The 23,903-nt window shown below is 41.6% G+C and overlaps 1 protein-coding gene across 1 annotated transcript; it reads right to left on the bottom strand.

Moving 5' to 3' along the window:
- Positions 1-207: 207 nt before the first annotated feature.
- Positions 208-23,853, bottom strand: WBP11 (WW domain binding protein 11). Its single transcript, XM_048500183.1, has 12 exons — positions 23,733-23,853; positions 22,839-22,949; positions 19,439-19,470; positions 18,822-18,915; positions 18,174-18,370; positions 16,917-17,050; positions 12,905-13,104; positions 11,681-11,875; positions 9,628-9,729; positions 2,955-3,260; positions 1,729-1,911; positions 208-1,213 (listed from the first exon to the last, which is right to left on the bottom strand). Exons 2-12 carry the CDS (start codon positions 22,900-22,902, stop codon positions 795-797), a joined length of 1,926 nt encoding a protein of 641 aa, XP_048356140.1. The 5' UTR covers positions 22,903-22,949; positions 23,733-23,853; the 3' UTR covers positions 208-794.
- Positions 23,854-23,903: the final 50 nt, after the last annotated feature.

A 23,903-nucleotide genomic window follows, 5' to 3' on the forward strand; every position in this document is an offset into this window, starting at 1 on the left:
CTGGTCCTCTATTTTTATGAGGAAAAAAAGCACAGAAATACCTGAGTGGTGTGTTTGAGCAGCAAGGAATGATTTTCACAGACTGAACCCCTGAGACTGCACAGCACCTATTTCTTAAGGCTACTATTTCATAACTGCATTCCTCCATGGAACCACATCAGCACTCCCAAAATATTAAACACAAATGCACTCTCACAACCACAGCACTGTAGTACATCAAATATTTATTCTCTTTCATGAGACAGCAATATTCCTCATCAGCACAAAGCCACCATGGTGACTGTAGAACATACAGGGTGCAAGATGCCTGCATACCATGTAGCCTGCCCATCTCTAAGACAGCATATATCCAATTTATTTCACTCAACTAAAACTGCATTACAAAAATATTTACAGAGAGTCAACAAAACTGAACATACAATCCTGATGATCAGGGATATGTGTAGGAGATACTTCACCAATATGTTGTGGTTCCTCAAATTTATTCTTCCCTTCAACCATTCAAGAGACAAGAAATTTTCCATGGAATCGCTGACATGTCTCAAAATGAAAGACCACAATGTAGGAGACTGCACTCCCAAATTTAGCCTTTAATTAGGGAGCAGAGGGTGATTATACTCTTCTTCCAGTATCTGGACCCCAACCTGAAACACAACTGGGATGGAGGGACTATTCTTTGTTACAAAAGGAACAGCAGTTCTGCTGAATGCTACTATAACTTAGGAACCACCTCTCCAAACAGAGTAGTCTGATCTCAGTACAGCAGATACAAAGGTTAAACAGGAAAAGGATTGTCACAGTAGCCCCTCCATTTCCTTCATGAAAGCTTCATACACATCATCCTTGGTCTGCACTGAGACAGGGGCAGAAGAGCCAGCTTTAGGGGTTGCTTTGGTTATCTGAACAGAAGGTTCGTCATCAGGTTTCCTCTGAGTGGAAGCAGAAGTCCCCTTGTTCTCTCGGCGGACTCGCAGGGCCGTGGGTACAAAGCGAGTGATCTCGGCCTTGGGGTTTGTAATTTGTGGCTTGGCACTAATAGTTGCTGTGGCTTTCTTCTCAATGGTGGCTGCACTGGTATCGTCTGCCTTGGGGCGCTGGATCAAGCTGGGAGGAGCACTTAGTACTCCAGGATTTGGAATCGGAGCTGGTGGAAATATTCCAGGTGGAGGAACCAGAGGCGGACGCAACATGCCTGGACGAGGAGGTGGGATACCTGTACGAGATAAACATGGCAAAGAATTAACAAGTTACAGCAAAACTAGCTATCAACTGAAGGTCTCTTAAATTCCCCTTAGTATAAGTATCAGTAGTGCCTTTGAGTGCACACATTTAAATCTGTGTGGAATAGTAGTTGGAGTGTCAGACTAGGATTTAGGAGACTCACGGTTAAATTCCACTCTGGTCCAAGGTAACCCAGCAAGCTTCCATGGCAGTCACACACATGCACACATATATAACCTAATCTACCTAACAGAATTGTTGTGAAGCTAAAATGGAAGAGAGGCAACAACACAAGGTGGAGGATATATGAAGTAAATATATTCCACAGTGTGTAGCAACATTGAATAAAGCCTCATATATTCTACTGAAATTCCTTTCAACTTGCCCATGAGCACAAATACCACACTGTGTTTGAGATATATCAATAGAAAATGTGTTGCGAGACTGACTCAAATCCTTTGCCCTGCATCTTGTAACTGGAGAAACAAGAAAAGAGACTCCCCTTACCTGGTGGAGCTGGAGGTGGTAAACGAGGTGGGGGTCCCCTTGGAGGAGGGCCAGGAGGCAGACCTGGAGGTGGACCAGGTGGAGGGCCAGGAGGCCGGCCAGGGGGTGGTCCTGGTGGCAAAAGTCGTGGTAATGGTCCGCGCAATCCAGGCAATCCTGGTGGCCTGAGGAATGGAGGAGCCCCTGAAAAAGTGCACACAGCATAGTTTTAAGTTTTACTTGCAGAAATACTGGTTCAACACCTCCCAATAACTGTGAACAGATTAAGGCGAAGTGTCTTCTTTTAGACAAAAGCACCAAACCAGATCATGTAAGTATTTATTTATTTATTTATTGTTTCAATTTCTATACCGCCCGATCCCCGAAGGGCTCCGGGCGGTGAACAACAGAAACCAACAACAGACAGGAGCAAATCACACATAAAATATAAATACATAGGCTCCATCTCATGTAATGACTAGGAATAATTTAATCCAAATATTCAACTTAATGTTGAGATCTGAAGCCAAGCATTTTGCCCCATCCTCTTGAAGGTAACCTTTAAAAGCCAACTTGACCTTGAACAGACCCAGAGGCTCAAGTCAAAGAGGTAAAGGGACAAAGTGTCTGTAGCATAGCCAGCTAAAAAGTTCTATGGGAATGAGTGGATGTAGAATCCATTTTCTGACCACGGGAGGAGCCTGAGAGACCTGAACTGGCTTTTGAGTGCCCTTGGAAGCTGCAACAGAGAAGGGGAGTGCAGTGTATAAGTGACATCTAAGGAGAGGATGGTAGGGGACACCTCAGCCTGGGGGAGAAGCTACACACCAGGCTGGTGCCACAGGAACTCAATTCACTGAATTCTTTTTCAAATTTTTGTTTGACTAAAGACTGTTTTGGAATTTTTGTAAGCCCTTTTGAATCCCCGATGGAGAGAACAGTGGGGTAAAAGTTTCTGATAAAATATTTTAAGGCTTGACAAACTGCATTTTAGCTTTATGCATGAGAAAGGGATTCTCATGCATATGAAGGGATTCCATCACTGCCAAATTACTTTAGCAACAACTAGCTCTTTTTTTAAAAAAAGTGTATATCTCCCATTCCACAAATTCAGAACAGTCTATTGATATAACAAAATAAAAACAATCCAGCCACAAACAATAATGAGATTCACCCAAGTCAGGCAGACACACCTAAGGTCAGAGGTTTCAAAACTTTCAACTTTGGACCCCAAATCAAACGCTCACCTGGAGGAGGCCCAGGAGGAAGGCCAGTTGGTGGCCCCGGAGGCCTCAAGGGTGGTGCTGGAGGTGGTCCAAGAGGAGGTGGCCCTGGCATGGGAGGTGCCTGCATTTGAACTGGAGGAACAGGCTGAGGGGGTGGCTGCTGCTGTTGCTGGGTGGCTTGGGAGGGCACCGATGGTGCAGTCTCCGTGTGGGATTCTTCTGTACTTGGCTGCTGGGGTGTCTCTTCAGCATCTGAATCTTCATCATCATCGTCGTCATCTTCAGAATATTCTTCGATCTCTTTGCCACCCTCAGGAATTTCTTGACCTGCAAAGAAAGATAGGAGATGTCTTGGTAGAAGGAAGGAGCTTCTAGGCATATGTACAGAGACCAAAGGCACAAAACAAGCTGGCATTTTATAAAAGCAGATTGTTCTCCCTAAAATTAAGATATTCCCTTGAAGTTTATAAAAAAATCTCCATTCAACAAGATTATCAGATGTTCAAAAATTATTGGGAAAATTATATGTTCAAGTCTTTTGGGGCATTCTCCCCACACCCATCTTGATATCGTAAGTTATTAATACAGATTGCAGACATTTAAATTAAAACTATTATGGCTGCAATATTGCACTCTGCCTTGCACTTACATGAAGCCCCATATTAAAGCCCCAAGATTGGTCTGCAAGTCCTGGAACACAGATCTTCCACTGCACTTCTACACAATACATAAAGTGCACTCTGAACAATCCATTAAATTCCCAGTGAAGAATAAGTTGCTTAACAGGTTGTTGCTGATAGATTCCTGTAGCTGTAAAAGCCTAACTCTCAGCAGCAGAATAAATAGCAAAACCCAACCCAAAAGTCCCACAACTATCAGCAGCAGACAAAAGGGCTTCCTCATTCTTCGCCTCTGCTGCTCTAGGATTCAATCAACTTGAACAGCAGAAAGGGGCAGAATCCCTCCCCTTATTTTTCCATCACTGATGCTGACAGACTGTTCACATATAGTAGGGATGTGCTACATTCAGCTCTGCATGTTTCTGTTAAGAATCATGGAGGTGGAAAGTGCTTTCAAGCTGCAGCTGGCTTATGGCAACCCTGTAAAGTTTTCAAGGCATCAGACAAACAGAGATGGTTTGCTATTGCCTGCCTCTACAGAGCAACCCAGACTTCCTTGGTGGTTTCCCATCCAAGTACTTACTAGGACTAACTGTGCTTAGCTTCCAAGGTCTAGGGGGAAACTGTTTTGTCTAGCACACTCAACCTCTTTCCTGTAACCTTTACAAGACTATAATTAATCTGTTAGCTTTTTAAGGAGCCAAAGAGCTGTATCTATTTGAAGGGTTGGGAACCAAAGCCAAACAAAAGAATTTTTTTTGTTGAGATACATTGCATTCACTGACAAGAATAACCTCCCCTCTCTCCCAGGAACATTTCTTTTATTTGTATTTGTATCCTGTATTTGTAGGGCTGTATTTCTACCACAGGACATAGGTAACTCTGTGTCTGAACAAAAAGATTACTTTACTGAAACCATGGCACATACCCCAGAACATGTTTACTAGATGCATGTTACTATTTTGCAAACTGTAATTAATCCCTTATAAGTGAAAAGTAAAAATCCTTCACAAAATGTTGAAAATAAAATACTTCTGAATCATGAGAATTTCTCAGGATATTATTGACTTTCAATTTAACTATTTGAGAAAATAGTTGTAAAATTTTCAAGTTTAATTGCCTAATGACATAGCATTATATAAGTTTAGTGACAAAAAGAAAGCCATGCCTAAAAATCTACAAAGAGATGACAGAAAATGTTCTCACTGAACTCCTTTCACTCAACAGATATCACCATGATCCAAACCTAAGCAAAGGAGGAGACAGTGATGGAAGTAGCAGATGGTCTTTTCACAGACTATCTCAGTTCCAGTCTTTCTGATTTGACAGACCTTCCAAACAAGGAAAGCAGCAACGTCAGGTCTTTACCATTTGGGAGGGGGGGATGAGGAGAGGTTACAGCAATTCCAAACTCAACAGCTACAGTCACAACCAGACCATTGTGAGCAACAATTCAGTTATGCCATAGAATTTATCAAGCTTCCCCCAGATCTTTTCGTCCATCCTCCAGTTCCTTCAGGGGGAGAAACTCACCATAACACATCTGCCATAACACATCTTCTGAAAATAAGAATTAAAGAGTCTAATCCTGCAAGCATCGCAAAGGAGTCTACTTCACCATCTTCACTGTACCCAGGAAAAACTGGCAGGCCATTCTCAGCCTCAAGTATGTCAACAGATGTGCGACACAGAAACACTTCCATGTGAAAACTCTGCAACCAATCAACAAGACCCTGAATCTCAAGGCCTTCATGACCTCAATCTATCTCACATCACAGAAGCATACCTGCATATCCCCATTTTCCTGGGACATCACAGGTTCCTCATGCATTCAACAGATGAAGAGATCTAATTATGCAGGGTTAAGTTCCTATGGATGGCTAAGTCCTAAACAACCAAAGGTTTTTTGCCATTCACTGAAAAAGGAACGAAACCCAGGCTATAGCGGTGGACCAGGTCTGATGGCAATGGATGGCTTGTGTCCTTGAGCATTGCAAGGAAAGAAATTTGAGGACTCTTGTGAATATTTGAGGATACTTGCGAACACATGTGAATACTGCCTTCTGAAAGCATGTTAACAGACTTTATATCACGTAAGTAAAAGTGGTGGCTTTCCACAGCGCAATGCTTTGTGAGTGGTCTGCAGCGATTCATTGTTGAACAGGATTGACTCTCTAAAGACTGTGTTTCTAATAGTGCTTAGTTGATAATCTGAACAGGTGATACTCCATGTACGATATAGTATATATAAGAGGGCTTGAGTTGTTTGTGAGTTTGCATATTTGTATTACATTGGTGCACTTTATATCAGATTATAATTAATAGCATAACCACAACATTGGCCATTGGAGTGTGTTTTCTTTTTCTTTGTTAAGATTAGGCTTACACCTCTCCATTTTTTTCATGTATCCTCAGTTTCTTTTACCAGGACCTACACTATGAATTCAAAATACTTCCATTTGGACCGGCCTCAGCTCCCAACAGTTTTTTCCCAAGGTCCTGGTGATTCCAGTGGACTGGCTTGAAGACAAGGAATCCAAATTAATTCATACTTGGGCAACCTTCAGATATGTTCGCTATCCAGGGAAGGAAGGATACCAACAAAATGATACAGATGCTGGAAGATCATTGCTAGATTCTGAACCAAGAAAAAATCAACCTCATTGAAGTCACAGAATCTGGGGATCAGACACTCAGAAGAGCATGTTATATCTGCCTGAAAACAAGGTCTATAAGATTACATTTCAAGTATGGTCAGGACCACTCAGCTAATATTGCTGGCCTGCCTACCAAGTACTTATGATTTCATGTACATGATCAGACTGTTGGGCTTATCTGCACTCTAGACCACTCTAATATTACCAGGTGGAGATCTTACAGAAAAGGGGCAAGGTATTGACTTCATTCCTACTGGTGAGACAAAGCTTGATCTGGTGGACCAAAACCTGGAGGCAAGCACTAAGACAACCAGATATCCCTTGTACAAATCTTCATGGACACTATGAAGACATCAGTTTGTCAAGTTGGGGCACCTCACTTCAAGGGTATCCAGCCCAAGAATCCTGGGCACAGAAGGAGCTGAATACCAACATCCTGGAACTCACGAGCTATCCAGAAGGTGCTTTTAGAATTCCAATCTAAAATTAGGGACCAACACGTCCACATCAGGATGGACAACATCTCTGCCAAGGCAAACAGAGAGGGTCAAAAACAGGAAGGATCCAGATCCTCTACCTTGCATTGAGAAGCACAAAGCATCCTTTCATGGGGAGAAACACATCTGCAATCAATATCTGAACGGCACATTCAAGGAGTCCTCAACACACAAGCAGACTGTTTGGACAGACACATGATAAAGAATGAGTGGTCTCTCCAGGTGGAGGCCTTCCAACAAATTGTGATCAAATTTAGTTTTCCAAAGCTGGACCTCTTCACCTTGGCTTCCAATTATCAAATGCTGCAATTCTTCTCCAGATATCATCATCCACAAGCTGAACAAGTGGATGCCCAAACTTCTTCATAGCCCAAGGGGCTCCTGTATGCCCTTCCTCCATCTCCAGTGACTCCAAAGGCACTGAGGAAGATATACCAGAAGTGAGAGTTAGTTATCTTTGTGGGTCCAGAGCAGCTCTGCAGACCTTGGTTTCCTTCTCTGGTGGAATTATCCATACAAAACCCCTAGTATATTCCAGTGACACAAGACATGCTACAAGAAGAGAAGAACAGTTTTTCTTTTTATACCTGCCCTTTCTCTCCTGTAAGGAGACTCAACCGGGCTTACAATCTCCTTTCCCTCCCCCACAACAACAAACACCCTTTGAGGTGGGTGGGGCAGAGAGAGCTCCGAAGAGCTGTGACTAACCCAAGGTCACCCAGCTGGCATGTGTTGGAGTGCACAGGCTAATCTAGTTCCCCAAATAAGCCTCCACAGCTCAAGTGGCAGAATGGGGAATCAAACCCGGTTCTCCGGATTAGAGTGCACCTGCTCTTAACCACTATGCCACTGCTGCTCCTCTAATCCCATATGGCATCTGGATGCAGTCAGTACATCAACTGACTGTGTGGATCTTCAAAGGAACCAATTGTTAGACCTAGGCTATGCTCCAGAAATTGCAGAGACCAATATGGCATCCAGGAAAATATCCACTAAAATATCCACAGCTCCCTTCAAGCCACTGAGAGAGGCTCCACTTAAGTGGCTACACACAAAAATCGTTTTCTAATGATGGTGACTTCAATTAGAAGGATATCAGAACTGGCAACCCTACCAGCCAGAAAAGGGCTCCATATTTTCCATAAAGACAAGGTGGTAATTCCACTGCACCCTACATTTATCCCCAAAGTTAATTCTCTGTGCCACTGAAGGTAAGAGATTCACTTACCACCCTTTGTCATCAACCAAAACAGGCCAACAAAAGGCCTAACATACGTTGGACCTGCATAGGGGTCTCACAACATATATTTGACATATGGAGGCTATCAGGAAAACAGACTTTCTATTCATTTCCTTGATGGCTTCGAACAAGGGAAAGAAGATGTTCAGATCAAAGATCAGGTATAATATCAGATAATGCATCTTCCAAGCCTACAAGGCCAGCAACATTCCTATACCTCCTGGAATCACAACCCAGTCAGTTCAAAGCATGGCTACTAATGCAACCTGTGACCATCAAGCCTCAGAGGAAGAGATATGCAAAGCAGCCATGGTCTTCCATTTCAACCTTCATCAGGCCTTATAAAATTAAATCATTCTCATCAGCCAAAGCAGCTTTTGGATGCAGAGAGCTGCAGCGTGTGGTAGACCAAAACTAGTTCCCACCTGAACTGGAGGGCACCACTACTGGAAGTCCCAAGATCAAGATGCCCTCCTTCTCAAAGTGAGAAAGAAACCCAGGATACTCGCTGAGGGCTCCCTCTCCTCTGAGGTAAAGAGGGCATCTTGGCCACTCAAGTTAAAAAAAAAAGAACTAAAAGGGCATCCAACAATCTGACCAGACAATTAAAAATGCCAAAACTATACCCAAAATTACAAATGCTTGTGTAACAAAACACCAACTAGAGAAAGGCTAATTTTCTTACTCTTCCTGATACTAGTTTGCTTTCTTATTCATTGCTACTAACATACCGAATTCCAGGGCAGTGTTTTCACCAGTTCTCGTTAATGTTCTATGTTTATTAGAATCCTTCTTGTCCTTCTTACCTCAGAAACCACTTAAACTGAGCTCAGGAGATTTCTGCCTGACAAATGGTAAGTGGCAATTTAGCCCTGAATCCCTGAACAGCCAATGGTAATCACACAAGATGCCCTCCTTATCTCAGAACAGGAGCCCTCACGGTATGTATCAAAGGTACTGTTTTCTAAATGTCTCTAATAAAGCTCTTTTTAACTTTTATTGTGTTAGTTTACTGATGCTAAGCCCAGGTGTACTGGGTTACATTAGTGTACCACAGTTTGCTTGCCAAGATAGCAATGACAATAAATATGGGCATTACCAACCTGAAGAGTCTCTAGAAAGCATATCTACACCCTTGGATGTGGGTTTTCTGGGCTGTGTGACTGTGAGTAGTTTCTGCTCCTAACATTTCATCCATATCTATGGCTGGCATCTTCAGAGGCACACCACGGCACGATGCAGGCAAAACTTTAGAAGAAAATACTACCAGACCATGGTCACACAGCCCAGAAAACCCACAACAGCCAGGTGACTCCGGCAATGAAAGCCTTCGACAGTACGTATATACACCAGCTGCCATTTGACAAAGCTCAGGGGGAAAAATCCCACTCTTTTATCACAATAATAGAAAGCAAGTCTAATTAATCCATGGGATTGTGAATTTAGAAGTCAACTACTGAATGCAACTTACCAGTTAGGAATTACTGCTATAACACATGTGATGATACATTTATAACCATATCAGGCAAACAATTATAAAGCAGAGACCAGATCCTACATCTTTTCTTAAAAATATCCTTGGAAATTACAGTTCCAGGCAAGATGGCTTCTATCGCTCATGTCTAAATATAAAGGGCCGGAAGTGGGAAGAGCGGGGGAAAAAAATCAAATTCCTTTTACCAGCCATTCGTAACATCATGGCCTGAAGTGGAGTGAGCTCCTTCATGTTCTTTTTCTTTTTCCGTGATTTTCCAGGCATGTCAGCAAACCGTACACTATGACCTACAAGAATAGCCAATGAAGAGTTAGAATTTTCACAGTAAGAAAGTGGTAAGTCACAAGTAATAAAATAAGCCACAGAGGAACATTAATACAGTTAAAAGCTAAACATTAATTTTAACAGCAAATAAAAGTCTACTGCAAAACTTCCAAAGAAGAATTTAAGAAGCAGGCCACTAAAAGCATCAAGACAATCAATAAACATTTCTTTAAATATATCCTGAGTAGGAAACCAGCAAGAAAAGCAGTTGGACCTCTGGATGACTAGGGAATAAACAGATTGCTAAAGGAAGATGGCAGAGAAACTCAATATGTTTTTTGCTTCTGTCTTTAATGTGCAAGGTTTGGGGGCATGTACCAATGCTACAGTCACTATTTTTGGAAAAGGAATTGAGTAAAACTGAGGAGATTAAGTTCTACACCTACTGGAGAAATTAAAAACTGATAACTCTCCAGGTCCTAATGGCATACACCTAAAAGTTCTTCGGGAGCTGAAATGTGAGACTGTTGATCTACTAACCTGTACATTAAACTTATCACTAAATTCAGCTACAGTACCAGAAGACTGCAAAGTAGCAAATATAGCCTAGATTTTTAATAGGGGATTCATCAGGGAACTAGGAAATTACTGACCAGGTAGCAAATCAGTAGGAGGTTTAATTAAAGATGGAATATTAGTCACATAGAGGAATAAACCTGATGAAAGAAAATCAGCATGGCTGCTGCAAAGGAAAGTCCCACCTCACCAACCTTTGGGTGTTCTTTGAAAAGGCGAATGAACATGTAAATAACAGTGACTCTGCAGTCACTACATACTTGGACTTTCAAAAAGCTTTTGACAAGGCACCTCACCAAAGACTCCCAAATGAACTTGGCCATCATGGGATAAGAGATGAATTATCTTATGATTGGTTAAATGAAAGGAAGCAAAGATATAGTCCTCACAATACATAGATAGTCTTCACACTGGAGAGAAGTAAGCAGTGGGGTCCCACAAGGATTGGTACTGAGGTTGGTACTATTTAATCTGTTCATAAGTCATCTGAACTAGGGGTAAGAAGTGTAGTGGCCAAGTTCACAATTACACAAAATGTTGAAAGCCAAGGATGATTGTGAAGAGCTGCAGGAGGGCTTCCACAAATTGCCTTGTTCTCTCCCCCTGGGTTGCAAGAAAGCCCTCTGGAGGCAGCAGAGCACTGCCACAACAGCACTGCCCCTGGCCGCCAGGGGCTCTGTAGTGTGCTGTCCATATTCTAAACATTTTACAGTAATCTAAGAGACAGTTTAAAGACTCTGAGACAGAGGAACTATGTGCTTCCCCAAGTCTAGAAGTGAGTTTTTCAGACAAGGACAGTGCTACCTATTAGTATTTCCATTAGAATAATGAAATAGTATTTCCATTAGAATAATGGAAATGCCAAACAGCCACAGACAGCACAACTCTGCCAGCCTAATAATACTCCAGTATTCAGGCACACTGAAACCATGCGCCAAAAGACTCATCATAATGAAAAGAAAATAATGGCTGGTCCTATTTTATCAGTACTATAGAGAGCAGCTGAAAACCTTGTTACGCACCTTACAAGAGGAATCTGTAATTCAACTGGGGAGAAAACTAAATCTTATTCATACTTCTTTACTATCTCTGCCTAAACACAAAGCAGATCATAAAAACAACCCTAAGTGGAGCAATTAAAAAGCCAATGAGGTGTAATGGTTGGCATGCCAGACTAACTTGTGGAAGTCACAGGTTCAAATCTTCCCCCAACAATGAAGCTCACAGGATGGCCTTGGGCAAGTCACTCTCCTTAGCCTAACAGCACAGCATATTTTATCAAGTTGCTGTGAGGATAAAACTAGGAACGAGCAATAGTGTATGCTGCCCCAAAATCCTTGGAGGAAGGTTCGGACTGAAATGCACTAGATGCATTTCCACTGTACTAAAGTCGCTTACCTGATTTCTTGTCTTCCCCACCTTCCCTCTCAGAATTGTCATCGAGATGCATTAACTCCTCCCCTTCACTGTCCACGTCAGTCCTGTCACTTTCACTGTCATCAGTAGAGTCGTCATGCTTGTCCTGATCCATGTCCTCAGGATAGCCCTCATCTTCACTGGTGCTGGAAGCCTCATCATCATGTCCTCGAGGACCTAAGGGGTACCAATAAAATGAGGCAACCAAGAAAACGTTCAACACATTGTTTGATTTTGCAGTAAGTAAGCTTTAGTTGTCTCATTTCAAGAAGGAACAAAAAGGGGAAGAAGTACTACTTCCACATCTAAGGTTCCCACTAATGCCGGGGGGAGATTTTTTGCCAATTTCTCCATGTCACAGGAGACCTCCAATTCCCCTCCAAGTTGTTCTTTGGAGTCCTCTATCATCCATAAGCAGAATTTCATGGGGTATTTTGAGCTGCTCTATGTATCAGTGAAGATGAGCCCTCCTCCTTGCACCCATACACAGGATCCAGAACTAACTGTGCTGCATATATTCCAGAGACAGCAACTTAATTATTCAAACATAGATGCAAAGAGGATGCAGTAAAAAAGGGACAAGTCAACATATACTGGCTCTCTAGGTGCCTTTTCCCCCAAAGGTTGCTCTAACCCACTAATCTATTGGCATGCCTCTACAGCATTACTGAAGAGCTTTATATAGAGCTGCTTCTAATTCATGCCAAAAAAACCACATATGTTATGCAACACGTGTGATGTTATGGCAGTCAGATCTGAAGACAACAAGATGATTATACATTAGAACAATTTTATTTATACACACCTAGTGTGTTTCATACTAGGCAGCTGGAAATGTTTACACACACTGAAAACTGCATCACACCTTATTACACACACATTGAAAACTGCATCATGCACAATGACATTTAAGAGATCTTGTATGTCTGCTCCATGCCCTCTACATTGGAATCCCTTAAACAATGTTACCTGGCTTTGGATTTTTTTGAAGTCCATCTCTTAGGCTGCTTTACATCCAAGTCTGAGATTCAAAAGGTTTCAGTTTCCCCTTCCGTAAGCATTTGTACCTTCAAAGCTAAAATAAAAAACGACTTCTCTGGTCTGAAAATTAAGCAAGTTTTTTTCCCTTCACACACATTTCTGCTGTACAAATGAGAGCAAAAGTTTCTGTCACGCACTTTAGAAAGAGGGAAGCTATCCATTTACCTGTCTCTGGACTGTAAGACACCTCCTCCTCTCTCCTACGAGGGGCCAGCTCTAGCGAGAATCCTACTTTACGCCCATACATCTGCAAGACTTGAAGTGGCGGGGGCCCTGGTGGAGGTCCAGGTGGCTTCCTGCCAGGAGGTAACCGAGGAACACCATGCCCAGGAGGTGGAAGTACAGAAACAGGCCGGACGGGAGGTCTAGGTTTGGAAAAATAATAATTTTCAGTAACTTCCATACTGGTCTGACCTCACCTGGAATTCTGCGTCCAGTTCTAGGCACCACAATTCGAGAACGGTATTGACAAGCTGGAACCTATCCAGAGGAAGGCAACCAAAATGGTAAAAGATCTGGAATCCATGAGGAGAGACTTAGTGAGCTGGGTATGTTTAGTCTGAAGAAGAGAAGGCTGAGTGGTGACATGACAGCCATGTTTAAATATTTGAATGGAAGTCATGTTGAAGATGCAGCAGCTTGTTTTCTGCTGCTCCAGAGATTAGTACATGGAACAAGGGATTCAAACAATGAGAAAAAGATTCCACCTCAACATCAAGAACTTCTTGAAAATAAAGGCTGTTTGACACTGGAATACTCTGCCTCAGAGGCTGATAAGTCTCCTTTGGAGTTTTTAAAACAGAGCCCGGATGACTTTTTTCTAAATGTTGCGTGAAGAAGTTTTTCTAAATCAACCACATGTTTTTCTAAATCAACCACATACAAGAGAGGAACATAGCAATGTGCATGTGACAAGGGATAGTGTCTACAAAAGACTTGAGGGTATAGCACATAAATCCCAGGTTAAGGACAGAGGCAAGGTATACAGGTGTCTCTATGCTAATAGTAGAAGCCTTCGACCTAAAATGGGGGAGCTGGAGTACAGAGTTTTGAAGGAGGACTTTGATATAGTGGGCATTACAGAGACATGGTGGAATGAGGAGAGCCAGTGGGATGCTGTTATACCAGGCTACAGGCTCTATAGGAAGGATAGGACAGGGCGCATTGGGGGTGGAGTTGCCCTTTACATAAAAGAGAGCATAGTGTCATATAAAATAGACAATGCAAGGGGAGCTGGTTCCCCTACAGAATCACTGTGGATATCAATACCAGGTGTGAAGGACAGTTTAATATTAGGAATATATTATCGTCCCCCTGACCAAAGTGCACAAGAGGATTCTGAGATGGAAAAAGCAATTAGAGAGGCCAACAAAAACAAAAATGTAGTGGTAGTGGGCGATTTTAACTATCCCCATATAAACTGGAAAAATGTATGTTCAGGTCATAGTAAGGAGAGAGCATTCCTGGATATGCTAAATGACTGTGGCTTAGAGCAGATGGTTGTGGAACCAACCAGGGGAGAGGTGATCCTAGATCTAATTCTATGTGGGACCCAGGACCTGGTGCAGGAAGTCAGTGTTGTTGAGCCGATAGGGAACAGCGACCACAATGCTGTCAGATTCAGTATCTCTGCATGCGAACAAGTGACAACTACTAATGTAGTTACATTCACCTTCAGAAAGGGAAATTTCTCAAAGATGAGGGGGATAGTGCGCAGGAAGCTGAAAGGGAAAATCAAGAGTGTCAAAACTGTCCAGGATGCTTGGAGGTTATTTTAAAAACACAGTAATAAAAGCTCAGCTGGAATATGTTCCGCAGGTTAGGAAAGGCAGCACCCAGTCCAAAAGAAAGCCACCATGGTTAACAAGAGAGGTTGAGGAAATTATCAGAAAAAAGAAAATGTCTTTTAGAAAATGGAAGTCCAGTTTGACTGATGAAGAATATGAGAGGGAACACAAATGGTGGCAAAAGAGAAGCAAGTTAGCTGTAAGGGAGGCAAAAAAGGATTATGAGGAACGCATGGCTGCGAACATCAAGACCAGCAACAAACAGTTCTTCAAGTACATCAAAAGCAGGAAGCCAGCTAGGGAAGTGGTAGGCCCGTTAGATGATGAAGGAACAAAAGGTGTGCTAAAAGATGACAGGGAAATTGCAGAGAAGCTGATGAATTCTTTGCATCTGTCTTCACCCAAGAGGAGGTGAGGAAAATTCCTGCACCTGAACCAAGCTTCTTAGGAGGCAAATCCGAGGAACTAGCAAAGATAGTGGTAGACAAGGAAGAAGTTCTGGCAGCCATTGATAAACTAAATGCTACCAAATCCCCTGGCCCAGATTGCATTCACCCAAGAGTTCTAAAAGAGATCAAGCATGAAATTGCTGATCTTCTCACTTTAATATGCAACTTATCCCTGAAATCAGGCTCCATCCCTGAAGACTGGAAGATGGCCCATGTCACACCAATCTTTAAGAAAGGATCTAGGGGGGACCCGGGAAATTACAGGCCAGTCAGTTTGACATCTGTTCCTGGCAAATTAGTAGAATCTATCATTAAAGATAAAATTACTAAACATGTAGAAAAGCAAGACCTGCTGAGAAAGAGTCAGCATTGCTTTTGCAGAGGCAAATCCTGTCTTACAAACTTACTAGAGTTCTTTGAGGGTGTAAACAGGCATGTGGATGAGGGGGAACCAGTGGACATTGTCTACTTGGATTTCCAAAAGGCTTTTGACAAAGTTCCTTGCCAGAGACTATTGAGAAAACTCAGCAATCAATGAATAAGAGGGGAAGTCCTCCTATGGATTAAAAACTGGTTGAGGAACAGGAAACAAAGGGTGGGTATAAATGGGAAATTCTCACAATGGAGAGATGTAAGGAGTGGTGTCCCCCAAGGATCCGTTTTGGGACCAGTGCTCTTTAACTTATTCATAAATGACCTGGAAGTAGGGGTGGGTAGCGTGGTGGCCAAGTTTGCAGATGATACTAAATTATGTAGGGTGGTGAGAACCGCAAAGGATTGCGAAGAAGAGCTCCAAGCGGACCTTGATAAATTAGGTGAGTGGGCTAAGAAATGGCAAATGCAGTTCAATGTAGCAAAATGTAAAGTGATGCACATAGGGGCAAAAAATCCAAACTTCACATACATGCTACAGGGGTCAGTGCTATCAGTCACAGACCAGGAAAGGGATTTGGGCGTCTTAGTTGATAGTTCCATGGGAATGTCAACTCAATGCATGGCAGCGGTGAAAAAGGCAAACTCTATGCTGGGGATCATTAGGAAAGGAATTGAGAATAAAACTGCAAAGATTGTCATGCCCTTATATAAAGCAGTGGTGCGACCGCACTTGGAGTACTGTGTTCAGTTCTGGTCGCCACATCTCAAAAAGGATATTGAAGAGATAGAAAAAGTGCAGAGAAGGGCAACAAGGATGATTGAGGGACTGGAGCACCTTCCTTATGAGGAGAGGCTGCAGCGTTTGGGACTCTTTAGTTTGGAGAGGAGACGTCTGAGAGGGGATATGATTGAAGTCTATAAAATTATGGATGGGGTAGAAAATGTTGACAGAGAGAAATTTTTCTCTCTTTCTCACAATAATAGAACCAGGGGGTATACATTAATACATACATTAATACATTAATACATAGCTCTAATGCAGCTCCAAAAGAATTACTGTAGCAAATCTAAGACCATGGCCTCTACAGCAATAACTCCTGATTGAGCTATATCCAAGGCCCAACTGTGACATTCCCCTCCTGCCCCAAAAGTATTTGCCTATCCTCAATATGGGCAGGAGACTTGTTTTGAGCAGAGGAAAAGGCTTCTAAGCTGCAAATGTATTATCGCTGTTCTGCTGAATTCACTGGAAAAAGCTTTTGCCCTACACTTTAGCTACTTAATGACCAGTTAAAGATAATTCCAAGGCAGAGTAAAAAATCTTAAAAATAAGTTTCTCTTGTCTTAAACCACAGACTTAGCTCCAGCATCATACTGCATGAACAAAGGGCAGCTAAGTAATGCACTCTGTACTGAACATACATTCCAAAGTTCATACACATACCTTACCTATACCTAATAACTACTGTTAAACCAACTCTAAGAACTACAGCAACAGTGAAAATCACAACAGCAGATTCTGAGACACAATTCCCTAGCTTTCTTTAATACATTTCTTATTCTTACCCATAGGCTGATGTTTTCTTGAGAATAGAGGGTGGCTGTGCTCCAGGCAAAGGGATGTCTTGGATGAGAATGTTGGAGGGAGCATGAGGCATATCTGGCAGGGGGATACTCTCCACTTCAACATGCTGGGCATTCTGTAACAGATTGAAATACCATGTAGGTGAATCTTCAAGAGGCAGCAACATCATTATTTTCAGTTAGCATTAAACAGTTTGAATCTTCTTTTAGTAAATAACTCCAGATACTAATATTGGACAAATAGGCCCTGAATTCCAGTTACAACAGCCATGAAAAAGGGTAGCTAAAACAGCCAGAACTTATTAAAACCTCCTATGCCATGCAGATTTCACCAGTGGGAAAGAATGTCCAGTTTAAATCAAAATCTGATTTTATTTGCTTCAAGGCTAAATAGGAACACTGAGCATTTTGTTCTAGCAAACAGAAGTCGTGGGGAGCAGAAGCAGCTCTAAACATGAAAATAGGGCAAGACTCAAAAATTGCGTAAAGAAGCTTTAGAAACCCAGGTTAGCCCCCTTAGAAATCAAAAGAATGACAATCTAAGACGCCAGCTCCAAACGTCGGCTGGAGATGAATGGGATGACTTTAAGCAACTGCTATTGCAGTTGGGTAAAACTTGTGCAATGCCACTGGTCAAAAATGCAGCACCTAGGCCGGTAGTAAGTATAATTTACTGTTCAAAATCTCACTGCTCTTAAATTTTACTGGTCCCACAGTACTCAAGAGAGGGCACTGTCACATGTGAGCTTAGTCTCTAACAGAGATCTTTGTCAGAGGTCTTGCTCTATGTGTGACCACTTTCAAAGGTAAGATGACCAGCCACAAGGTGCTTTCTCGATGATAAGAACTTGGTCCCTTCTTTCATAAGCCTGTTCAGGGCCAAACTTGTATTCTTTTAGATTTCAGGTAAAGAGTTTCTCAGTTTCCCATATATTTTAGACCTATTCTCCCTTGTAACTGTTTGAGCCACCTTTAGATGTATGCTTTTGTTTTAAAAGATTTTCTAATTTTTCAATGCTGTGGAATTAAAAAAAAAATAAGATCTAATGTCTGATGCTGTTTAAATTGCTTCTATCTGCTTATTTTTACACCTTTCCCACTGTCACAGTTTTGTTTGTATCAGTTTTATTATTATTATACTGTTTTTAAATGCTTTGTGGTGAACTGCCTTGGAAATATACATATGGAAAAGTGGACCAAAAAGCATAATGAAACCAACGTTGTTCAAAAAGCGATTACCTTGACAGCATCAAAGTACTGACTGAGCTGAGATCTCTTCTGCTCATATTCCACTTCTAGTTTACGCAACTCCTTGTAGATGTCTGGATTCTCCTTCTCGTATAGCCGCAGAATACGCTCAAAAGTTTCACGCAGTTTCTTACGCTTGTCCTTCAGTACCTTCTCATTTAGTTGGGGTTGTTGTACTGGGTTAAATTCTGTTGCAGTAATAGCAGGACCAGGACAGCCAAATGAAAGAGTTTTACAAGGAAAATGTAGAGGAATCATCCCTTCCCTTTGTGTATTACACAACCAACTCGAAAACAGCACTGAAAAGGCCTGTAGTTTCCACCCAAGCTTCCAAGCAACAGAGAACAAAATGAATATTAGATAAAAGCTTCCCACAAAAGCTTCCAGATCGTCTCTATTTCCTAACTCAGGGCAAAAACAGCTACCAGTTCTTGACAGAAATGAGGCCCTTTACTGCACTTACCCTCCTTTCTCCAGAACATAACAGAGTATCATTGCTTTTTATGCCATCAGCATATCAACTTGTGAATCTATCCTTTCAGTCCCTTGAGCCCACAGACACACTCTAATCACCTGACTTTTTTTCATCTGTAACCTTCCTACCATTCAATTCTGCAAAAGAGATATATTCATACCCACCCATTTCATCAAGTTTTTCCATGTCCCGAATGATTTGCTTGGGATCCTTCATTTTTAGCACAGCTGCTCGCACCATCATACGTTGCTTCTTGTTCTAAACTCAACAAAAATTAAAAGCCAGAAAGAAATGATTGTATTTGAAGAACAATGTACAGAACTCCAACAAACGGTATAAGTTCTTATTTTGGATCTCATATAGTCTAAGGCTAAACTATCTTAGATTGTTTGTGGCAACTCAAGACCATGCATTTGATTTAAATAAGATTTATCACCCACACTTTCAGAGTTTCTATATAAACCTTATTTAATGTTAACTGTGGTCTCCAGTGTCCTCAAATCTGTGGTTCTGTGAAATGTTACAGTATTTTCTACTTGTAAAACATTTTCTAATCCTTCTTTGTCAAACAAATATGCACTGCAAATTTAACTACCTCCCTCAATGACTGCAAAACATTAATAAAATTCAGCATATTTTTAAAATGATTAGACAAGGCAAACTTTACAAAGAGAATGGGTGTGGACATGAAAACAGAGCATCATCAAGAGCCCATTTAAATATGTGACCTAATAACCAAAAGGTCCAACCAGCGTTTACTAGTAAAGTAATTCTCTCTCACCTTCTTCAGCTCCCTTTTCCGGGCCTCCTTGCCTGTAAAGATACAATCAACCCAGAAAACAATTTCAGAACATTCCTTGCAAGTTTCTGGTTGCAATTCTTACTAGGAAGAAAATCTCAATGAACTCAGAGGGGGATTCCTTCAGTGTAATTTTATGGCTAGTATTTTTCTTATAAAATTGAAGAACTGAAAGACCAATTTATATGCTATGTTCTTCAGAATCCAAGGCAAATAAAACTTCTAGAACTCAATATTATGTTCATCCAAATTTAAAATGTGGATTTTCCTAATGTATGTTTACCCAAAAGAAGCAATTAAAGGTTAACTTATATATTTTAGGTTTTTTTATCACATAGTAAAGTATTTGAACAGAATATACCTAATTTGCACACTAGCAGAGTGAAATATTTGACCACCATTTCAAATATTAGTATATGCTAATATTCTACACAACACTCACCTCCATGTAGCACAAAGCATAGTATTTGACACCAACCAATAGTTAGACCACTATTTTTATGTTTTTGCGTGCATTTTAATTCTTCATTTTTAATGATGTGTGTTTCAGGGTGATTTTAATGGCTTTAAAAATGTGATTTTACCATGTATGTTTTAAATTGTTAGCCACACTACCAGCCCTTGCAAGGACAGAAAGATGGGAAATACATTTTCTAATTAAATACACAGTTCACCATCCTAAGAACATTTCGTTCCAATTTTACAGCACTCTCATAAGACTATGACTTGTCCAGCTTCCAGTCACTGTTCCAATGTCATCTAAATGTCACCTAAGTGGAACAGTCTGCTGAGGAAGAGTCAGCATGGCTTTTGCAGAGGCAAGTCCTGTCTTACAAACTTACTAGAGTTCTTTGAGGATGTAAACAGGCATGTGGATAAGGGGGAACCAGTGGACATTGTCTACTTGGATTTCCAAAAGGCTTTTGACAAAGTTCCTTACCAGAGACTATTGAGAAAACTCAGCAATCAAAGAATAAGAGGGGAAGTCTTCCTATGGATTAAAAACTGGTTGAGGAACAGGAAACAAAGGGTGGGTATAAATGGGAAGTTCTCACAATGGAGAGATGTAGGGAGTGGTGTCCCCCAAGGATCCGTTTTGGGACCAGTGCTCTTTAACTTATTCATAAATGACCTGGAAGGAGGGGTGGGTAGCGTGGTGGCCAAGTTTGCAGATGATACTAAATTATATAGGGTGGTGAGAACCACAAAGGATTGCGAAGAGCTCCAAGCGGACCTTGATAAATTAGGTGAGCGGGCTAAGAAATGGCAAATGCAGTTCAATGTAGCAAAATGTAAAGTGATGCACATAGGGGCAAAAAATCCAAATTTCACATACACGCTACAGGGGTCAGTGCTATCAGTCACAGACCAGGAAAGGGATTTGGGCGTCTTAGTTGATAGTTCCATGGGAATGTCAACTCAATGCATGGCAGCGGTGAAAAAGGCAAACCCTATGCTGGGGATAATTAGGAAAGGATTGTCATGCCCTTATATAAAGCCGTGGTGCGACCGCACTTGGAGTGCTGTGTTCAGTTCTGGTCGCCACATCTCAAAAAGGATATTGAAGAGATAGAAAAAGTGCAGAGAAGGGCAACGAGGATGATTGAGGGACTGGAGCACCTTCCTTATGAGGAGAGGCTGCAGCGTTTGGGACTCTTTAGTTTGGAGAGGAGACGTGGGGGGGGGATATGATTGAAGTCTATAAAATTATGGATGGGGTAGAAAATGTTGACAGAGAGAACTTTTTCTCTCTTTCTCACAATTTTAGAACCAGGGGGCATTCATTGAAAATACTGGGGGGAAGAATTAGGACTAATAAAAGGAAACACTTCTTCATGCAACGTGTGATTGGTGTTTGGAATATGCTGCCACAGGAGGTGGTGATGGCCACTAACCTGGATAGCTTTAAAAAGGGCTTGGACAGATTTATGGAGGAGAAGTCGATCTATGGCTACCAATCTTGATCCTCCTTGATCTCAGATTGCAAATGCCTTAGCAGACTAGGTGCTCAGGAGCAGCAGCAGCAGGCCATTGCTTTCACATCCTGCACATGAGCTCCCAAAGGCACCTGGTGAGCCACTGCGAGTAGCAGAGTGCTGGACTAGATGGATTCTGGTCTGATCCAGCAGGCTAGTTCTTATGTTCTTAGTCTCTTCATTCTACTATTTCTTATTCAATCATTGGAAATAAAGAATGGAGAGTTTAAAAAACCCCTCTGTTTCGTGAGCCTGCTCTTCACTCTGCTGCCAATCAGCAACAACCCAAAGAAATGCATTTTTATCCTACACTTTTTATCCTATCCTTCTTTTATGAAACTCAGAGCAGGGAATATTGTTCTCCCTAATCATACGAACAAATTTTATAGCCACAACAAGTCTGTGAGGTAGACAAGAGAATTACTGACCAAAGATCACCCAATATGCATTATGGCAGATTAATAAATGACCACAGGTCCTCCCAATTCATAGTCCACAACTCTAACCACTACACTGTACAGGAACACACCCCACACATTTTCAACCCTATATTAAAGAAAGAAGTTATTTGAGTTATCTCCTTCCTATTCCCACATAATTATACTATAATTGCGTTCATTTTGGGGGACCTGTCTGCATGGACATCAAGCACCACAGTATGCTAATAAGTTTAAAAATTGCTAATTTCTCACTGAAGTTAACAATTACTTTATTTTGTATTTATTATGACATTTGTACTCTGCCTTTCTGCCCTTAAAAGCTAACAGTTTAAAACATACACATTTTAAAGCCATTAAAATCAGCCCTGCCCTCACCCCACACGCAAGACAGACTTACAATCTAGCATTTTTCCAATTAGAAAGTTAATAAGGCTGGACATATACTGCCTGAAAACATACAGAGCATTGCCTGATCTGCCATAGACAATTTCTCAGACCTGTCTTTAAGTAAGGCAGCTCCAGAATTTTACCATCTGGAAGCAATTTGATTCCTGAAGGAATTGTCAACTCGGGGCAGCTAAATGCTGGATAAGATAATACTTTCATGCAACATTGAGAAACCATGTACATATAAAGCAAGTCCAGCTAACGTGTCATCTATATAGTATATAATAGCTTATGTGCTTCAAGCATCATCCACAAGATTTTTAAAGGCAACCACTATATGCCTCCATTTTATGAAAGATACTAGATTTTTATCTAAGCTGAAATCTTAGGTTTCTGTCTGATCTATACTTCACACACACACTCCTAACAAGTATTTCTGTCCCAATTTCTTTTCCTGCATTGTGCAATTAAGAGAAAACAAAATGAACTGTTCAATCTTACACAACATTCTACAAGTCTTGGACCACCTCTCTCCACTGAACCCTCTACTGATCTTACAGAAATTCTCTGAGCACTTACGAGCTTGATCGGTGGGATTCATGAACTTCCCACTCTTGGTGGAAGACGTTGACCTCCGTCCCATTTTGACTGTTTACTTCTTTCTCAGGTCCGCTGATTAACATTAGAAGACTGAGGGGAAAAAACACAGCTTGGCATCATGCCACTCTTAATACAGAATGTATATTGCCAGTTACTGATCTTCTCCGTACCGCCAATATACACACCCAGCAAAGGCAACTCATGATATTTGCAAGGAAGCCTCAACCTTTTCTGATCCTGGAGGCACCTTTGGAGTTCTGGCACAGCCAGATACTAACTGCAGCCTCAGCTTGCCTTTCATCATACAGTAGTGTAGTGGTGCCAGCTAGTGCCAAAGCATTATTTTTAAAAACTGCTTAACCAAATCTCCAATGGCCAATCAGCAAAAGATCCACCAGCCCCCTCCCACTTTCTAAAAACACTTATGAGCACCACAAAAGGTGTCAGAAAGCACCATGGCATTCATGAGCACCACATGGGGTCTCTGATGTATTCAGGAGCCATGAACACAATAAGGTATTCATAGATGACATAGCAATGACACAAAAACTACAATTACAGTGCCATAAAACTTTTTCCCACTTTTGCTTACATTCTTTTCAATTACAATTACACCCTTGGCTTTGACAATTAATATCAATTGACCTTAATGCTGGCCGCACACCTTCAGGTCACAGATATAACAGTGCATACGCGCAGACACCCAACACAATTTGAAATTATTTATAAATGGGAGGGGGGAACTCAGTATGAATGACTTCGATAACGTAACAAGGATGAAAAAGAGACCCGAGAAGAGCGAACTGGAAGGAGAGTTGAGTAAGGGTGGGGGGACGGCCTCCAAGTGAAAGTTTTCCCCCTCTAGCCACTCACCCCGTGCTGCTGACGCTGAGATTAGAGCGAGAGCACCAGCCAAACTAGAAGGCCCTACAGAAGCCGCTTCTCCCAGTGAGCTCCCGCCACCGCCGCCATCTTGAAAAGCCGCGCGACCTCGCTGCAAAAAAGCATAAAATAGTAGAGCAGACACAGGATAGACTTCCGGTA

This window comes from Sphaerodactylus townsendi, linkage group LG06 (genome assembly GCF_021028975.2).
Source record: "Sphaerodactylus townsendi isolate TG3544 linkage group LG06, MPM_Stown_v2.3, whole genome shotgun sequence".
Lineage (NCBI taxonomy): Eukaryota > Metazoa > Chordata > Lepidosauria > Squamata > Sphaerodactylidae > Sphaerodactylus > Sphaerodactylus townsendi.